The following is a 6,811-nucleotide window of genomic DNA, read 5'->3' on the forward strand; positions in this document are numbered from 1 at the left end:
CCAGCTATCCAGTTGTACTATTGGCCGACTTCCAGCATTTGCCAATGTTGATGGCTTCAATACTCCAATCATGTCAAACTACCAACATGACACCCCTGAACTTAGAGTTGGGAAGACATGCTCAGCAGCACACTATTATACAGTATTTACACTATCTATCTATATATATATATAAAGTCAGCAACCGTGACGACCATAATGATCAACAACCAGTCCCTATCACACCCACTGTGGCCAGTGAACTGGCCTGATCAGGGGGAGGGGCTGGCCGACCAAGCTCCCACAGCCCCTCCCCCCCGCCGCCCACCCTTGATTGGACTCTTCCACCCCAATCAAGGGTGGGGCCGGCTGGCCAAATACCCCCTAACCCCCCCCCTCGCCCTTCCCCCCAGCCAGCCCTGCCCCTGATCAGCTGGCTCCACCCCGATCGGCCCGCCCCACCATGATAGGCCTGCAACCCCTCCGCCTGTCCTGCCCAGCCCCTGATCACCCACCCCCCCAAAGGGGGCAGGGCCAGCTGGCCAATCACCCATGGCCCCTCCTCCAGGCCACTAGGCACCAAGAGCCCCCCCCCCCCAAACCCAATCGGGGGCAGGGCCCGCCGGCCAATCGTTTACAGCCCCTTCCCCCAGCCAGCCCGCCCTGATCGGGCCCCAATCAAGACAGGCCCGCTGGCCAACCTCCTGCCATCACCTCTTCCCAATAGGCCCAGTCCCAATCTGCCCCAATTGGAGCCGGGATGGCAGGACCCCACCCATGCATGAATTCATGCACTGGGCCTCTAGTCTATATATATATATATTTATATATATATAAAGCCTGCGACCATACTGGCCATAATGACCATAACAACCAGTTGATATGATGCCCACTGTGGCCAGCAAACTGGCCCGATCAGGGGGTGGGGTCAGCCAGCCAACCTCTTGGCCCCTCCCTCCTGCCAGCCTGCCCCTGATCAGACTCTCCCACCCTGATCAAGAGCAGGGCTGGCCAGCCAAATGCCCTCTATCTTCCCTCCACTAGACCTGCCCCCGACCAGCCAGCCCCACCACAATAGGCCTGCAGGCACTCCCCCCAGTCAGTAACTTCTCTTACTTCTGCCACTATAAAATTATTATTTATTTATTTATTTATTTATTTATTTATTTATTTATTTATTTATTGTTAATCTTCACCCAAGGATATTTTCCCCATTGATTTTTTAAAAATTCTTTATTGTTTAAAGCAGCAGTTCTCAACCTGTGGGTCACGACCCCTTTGGTAGTCGAACAACCCTTTCACAGGGGTCACCTAAGACCATCCTGCATATTAGACATTTACATTACGATTCATAACAGTAGCAACATTACAGTTATGAAGTAGCAATGAAAATAATTTTATGGTTGGGTCACAACATGAGGAGCTGTATTTAAAGGGCCAGAAGTTTGAGAATCACTAGACTAGAGGAAGCACTGTGGATGGTGAGAGGTCTAGAAATTGTTCAATGGCCACATCTCACCTGTAAATCTGAATATTTTGTAAGGGGATATGTAGCTTTCTTCATTTATTTTCTAGTCTGCCTGTGTAACTCAAAATTACAGAACTTGGACAGTGGGTGAATGTTAGTGTGAGTCACACTGAGGCTGGACATAAGGGTTTCATCTTAAAAGTTAGAACTGTGCAGCAAAGAAATGGCCTGCCTCACAGTTGTGAGTGCTTCGTCTCTAGACTTGGTTCAAGCAGGGCCTCTGTGCCAACCTGGGAAGTGTATTGTAGTGGGGATGCCTGATCTGAGGAGATGCACCTGTATGACCCACATACAGCCTTGCAATTCCATAAGTCAATGACTTAGCCTCATGGAATTGCAAGATTCCTGGGGAGACTTAGTTACAGCCACTTTGACTTAGAACTGGAATTCCAAGGTTCCTTCCAGTGAGGTGGAAAGTATGTTAAAATAATTTTCTGGGTTATGTCTACCCAGAGTCCTGTTTGACACTGAGGATCCTTGTCACATCGAGATGAATGTATGGAACCAAAACATCTCTAGGTCATGTTCACACAAGATTCTAACAGCAACTCAGAGGCTGAGCCATTGGCCAAATACTCTCAAGCAAAGCAGTGTAAAGTCAGAGCAGGATGAAAATCATGGGTCCCTGTTTCCAGAATTAAGGCCTGGGAGAGAAGTCATTAAGGAAAGGTGGCTGAATATTTTGTAAGGGGATATGTAGTTTTCTTCATTTGTTGGCAAATGCATCCTCAGATTTCCTTTTCCAGTGCCCTTGGTGTCATTGAAACTGAGACAAGGACTTTCTTACACAATTTCCTGATTGCAAGTTCCACCAGCACATTATCTGAATCAGTGGTCCTCAAATATTGACGCAGGTGAATCACCCAGGGGCCCTTCTAAAATGCAGACTCTAATTCGGTAGGTCTGGGGTGGGCCTGAGAGTCTGCGTGTCTAACAAGTTCTCAGGAAATGCCAGTGTTGTTCCAAGGATCACACTCTGAATAGCAAGAGACCACAGGCAAGTTTGTTGAGAATGTGTACCTGTATACTGCTGTTGTGATGAGTTGATTACTATGGACGCCCAAGGCAAGCTATACCTTCCCCAAGCTGACCAGTCAGATATTCCACTCGAGAGAGAACACTATGAAAAAACAGGCAATAGGCTGCTGTAGGTGGTTGATTAATTTTAATTTTTTAAGAAGGGAATGTGTGCGGAGATGAGAGTAGCAGGAGGGAGCCTCTCAGGGGGAAAATCTGAGTGGATTTGTGTGCTGATTATTTTAGGGGGAGAAGGGAAAGAAAGTGTTTGCATATACGAAAGAGATAATTGCTTTCCATTTAGTTCTTCAGTTTTTTTCACAAAGTTTGTAAGGAGGGTAAGTAATTAGTCCCTTGGGAGGTGGAGGAGAGAAAGTTCTCAGGATGAAAAACTGTTTTCCCTGCTGGCCTTTACTGCAGAATCAAAAGTACCTGCCCACTTTTGGAGAGGCCCACAAATAGGAACTTGTCCTGTGGTAGGTTTTTGGGGGGTTTTTTGGTTTCTGTTTGTTTTGTTTTTAAGGTATTTTTGATGGAGATCAAGCTACCTGGTAATAAAAAGATACTCAGGCCTCTAGGTTGTGTACCCTGGGGCATTCTTCCCCTCCCATCACCTCCTTTATTCAAAGCCGTGGCTCTGTGGGGTGGCCCCATACTGTGACCTGTGGCCACCACACTGTATATTAGGACCAGGACCTCTCCTCTCAATACCCTGGGAACAGAACTAGCTTCAGAAGTAAGTGGAAGCTGGCATCTACTCTTTGTCTTGTTTTGCTAATCCCAGCCGTCCAGGTTCAATGTGATATAAGAAATCATACACCAGACTTGTTCCTGCTCTCATTATCTTCCCACCCACACCCAGATTTTCCAAGAACGTCTTCCCTCATCCTTCCTCCACCCCATTACACACACCACCAATCATGCTCGTTTCCTCCTTCTCAACTGGCTTCTATGGTCTCTGCTTTACTACCCAGGGCCCCTGGTAGTCTCCTGGCCAGTCTGCTTCCAGGAAACGTAACCTCAGAGGGCCTTCCTTGGGACATGGTCCTAAGGGCCTGTGGGAGAAGTTCATGTAAAGGGGAAGGCAGCCAGTCTGGGGCAATGATTCAGCTTCCCTTCTTTCTCAAGTACATGAGAAGGAGAAAGGCTAGGCCTTGGGACTTCAACTTTCTGTGTAAGGGGCCTTGGAAAATGACCCTCAGAGAGTCACTTCTGTTTAAAAGCAAGAAGTTTTGAGGGGCCTGGATGGGGAAGTGGGCAGGCAGCTTGGGAGTGAGTGATGCTTCAACCCCAGGTGCAATCCTAGAAAAGGGGATCCCAATGGAGGCACACAGTTTCTTTTGTTTGGGGGATACCAACCCTCTCTACTTTTCTTAGAGAAACTCCCATTTTCGGAAACCCATCCTAGACTCTGAAGTCAGTTCCTGAGAAAGAAACACACACACTCGAAAAAAAGCTTCACACAAAGAAATGTAAAGAATGTAAATAAACTATAGAGCTGGACTAGGGAAGAGAGATTTTTAATAGCCCATTTTATAATAATAGCCACATTTACTAAGCTCTTACTATGACCAAACACTGGACTAAGAGCTTTATTTGGATTATCTCTTTTAGTTGATATTATTGCAGTGTTTTCACTCCACAGCTCCCTCAAATTTATCCATTCCTTAACCATCTCAGGCTCACAGACCCTTGTCTTTGAGACATTCAAATGATGCGAGCTCATTCACTCTCTTTAGTGAGTGAGCAGAGACTTCGGGGTTGGGGGACAGGAGAGACTAAGAAAAAGGAGGTCAAGGAGCTCCAGCAGATGTCCACTTACAGTGGAAGGTCCTTATACCTATGACTGAACAGGTGCCTTCTGGTCTTCTTATCTGTGGGCTGCTGGGTCTCTGAAGAGGATCCTTTTGGTTATATCTTCAATGACCTCCTTGACCTTCTCATTTCGGAAAGTGAAGATGAAGGGATTGAGGAAAGGAGTCACCACTGCAGTTATCAGGGCCACCACCTTGTTGAGGTGTGTGGAGTGGCCCTTGCCTGGCCTCACATAGATAAAGATGGCACTGCCATAGCCCAGAACCACCACAGTGAGGTGGGAGGCACAGGTGGAAAAGGCCTTCTGGCGCCCAGAGGACGAGGGGATGTGCAGCACTGCAGCCACGATGAGGACATAGGAGACCACGATAAGCAGCATGGTGGCCAGCACAAAGAGCAAGGATAGAAAGAAGTCCATGAACTCGATGTGGCGAGTGTCAGAGCAGGACAGCTTGAGAAGTGGGGCAGAGTCACAGAAGTAGTGGTCAATGACATTAGGGCCGCAGAACCAGAGCTGTGTTTTCTGCAGGGTCGGGGAGATGATGGAGAGGAACCCAACCACCCAACAGAGCACCACCAGCTTCACACAGACTGAACTGTTCATGATGGTTGGGTAGTGCAGAGGGCGGCAGACGGCCACGTAGCGATCAAAGGCCATGACTGTGAGGATCAGGAAGTTGGTGGAGCCCAAGGAGAAGTAAAAGAAAGACTGGGTCAGGCATTCGGCCAGGGACATGGTCTTATGAGTGGACATCAGGTCTGCCAGCATCCTAGGAACCACAGTGGAGGTGACCAGCACCTCCATGAAGGAGAAGTTGCAGAGGAAGAAGTACATGGGTGAGTGGAGGCGGGAGTCAAGGCATGTGAGGGTGATAATGGTCAGGTTCCCCAGTAATGTCAGCACGTATATCAATAGGATGAAAGCAAACAAGAGGATCTGGAATTCATGGAGATGAGAAAATCCCAGGAGTACAAATTCTCTGACAACGCTGAAGTTACTCATTGCACTTGATACCAGTTCTCTATACCACCTGTGAAAAGTCAGGAAATCTTAGTGGGAAATTGCCATCAGCCTCTCTCTTGACCTTGCTCCCTGATGGCTGCCCCAGCTCCCCAAGAATGCTAGCCTATAAGCATGGTTAATCTCAGTGTCCAGAAGACATTCCCAAAGGGCAGAAGTTCCCAAAGGGCAAGGACAATAGTGGTGTCTAATTTCTTATCCCTGTTTCTGATAAGCAGGTCTAGGAGTTAGCACAGTGGTTCCCAAACTTATTTGGCCTACCGCCCCCTTTCCAGAAAAAAATATTACTCAGCGCCCCCTGGAAATTGATTTTTTTTAAATTTTAGTATCAATTAAACAGAAAGATATATGCCCCCAAATGCACCTGTGGCCATCACCGCCCCCCCTGGATCACTGCAGCGCCCACCAGGGGGCGGTAGCGCCCACTTTGGGAATCACTGAGTTAGCACCTCCACATTAGCACCATTCCTAAACTTTCCTCTATCATATTCTATCACTCATTATTTCATGCAATACATTTGTTAAGTTCCAACTCTATTAGGACATTTGGTGTTTCTGATAAACTCTTCCTAACTTCTATATTTAATAATATTTTAATCATAATAATACCTGTTAATAACTGAGTTTTTTCCACGTGCCAGAACTGTGCTGAGTAATTTATACATTACTTCTTTTCTGTGCTCAATCCTCATCCTCTTTGATTTCTCGTGACATTTCAGGCTATGAATAACCCATTTTTGAAACTGTTTCCACCCCTTACTATAAGGACAGTCCACTCTAAGTTCTCCAACAATTCTGACTTGTCCCTGTTTGGTTCTTTGTCTTTCTAAGTATGGATGTCCCCATATCTTTCTTTTCATTCTTCTTTTATCTCTCTATTCTTTTCTTCTGAAATCTCACCATCTCCCTTAACCAAAGCAAGCTTGAAAATGTAAATTAATCTGAAATCTGCATGCTTGTTCTCAGCCCATGTCTCTAACTGTCTGGTGACCTCTACACGTGTAAAAATATACACATAATCCTCCCTTACCCCAAATCAATATCACTTTTCTGGCTCCCCAAACCCCAAGTCACCCAGGTTTGAAACCTGGAAGATATTCTGATTTTCCCTGTCTCTCTTCTAAATTACTTGAATTGCCATTCTTAGAAATATTTTTTTATCCAGTCCTCCTTTCTTTTACTATAGCCCAAGTTCAAGGATTTGTTTCCTTTAATCGTTGCAACAGTATTCTTATTGGCTATCCTATTGATCAATTTCACCATATCCAACCTACACATATACTGCTGTTATATTTACAGTATTTTTGTAAAGTATTATGTCCATAGGCTGTTTTTTAATAGCCTGAGGCAATGTGATTTTATGTATACATTACTCTTAAAGTCAACTAATCAAACCAGCTAGCCATTTACCATCATACAGAAAAAGACTAGAAAAATACATTTTTAAAAAA

At 46.0% G+C, this 6,811-nt stretch overlaps 1 protein-coding gene across 1 annotated transcript; it reads right to left on the bottom strand.

The window, feature by feature from the left end:
* Positions 1 to 4,394: 4,394 nt before the first annotated feature.
* On the bottom strand, positions 4,395 to 5,342 carry LOC132211460 (olfactory receptor 6V1-like). The gene has a single exon (XM_059656131.1). It carries the CDS (start codon positions 5,340 to 5,342, stop codon positions 4,395 to 4,397), a length of 948 nt encoding a protein of 315 aa, XP_059512114.1.
* Between the last annotated feature and the right edge of the window lie 1,469 nt (positions 5,343 to 6,811).

Source organism: Myotis daubentonii, chromosome 10 (assembly GCF_963259705.1).
Source record: "Myotis daubentonii chromosome 10, mMyoDau2.1, whole genome shotgun sequence".
Taxonomy (NCBI): Eukaryota; Metazoa; Chordata; class Mammalia; order Chiroptera; family Vespertilionidae; genus Myotis; species Myotis daubentonii.

Bases quoted from the DNA above. Each gene is read 5' to 3' on its own strand.
- LOC132211460 (XM_059656131.1), bottom strand. From the start codon at position 5,342: ATGAGTAACTTCAGCGTTGTCAGAGAATTTGTACTCCTGGGATTTTCT.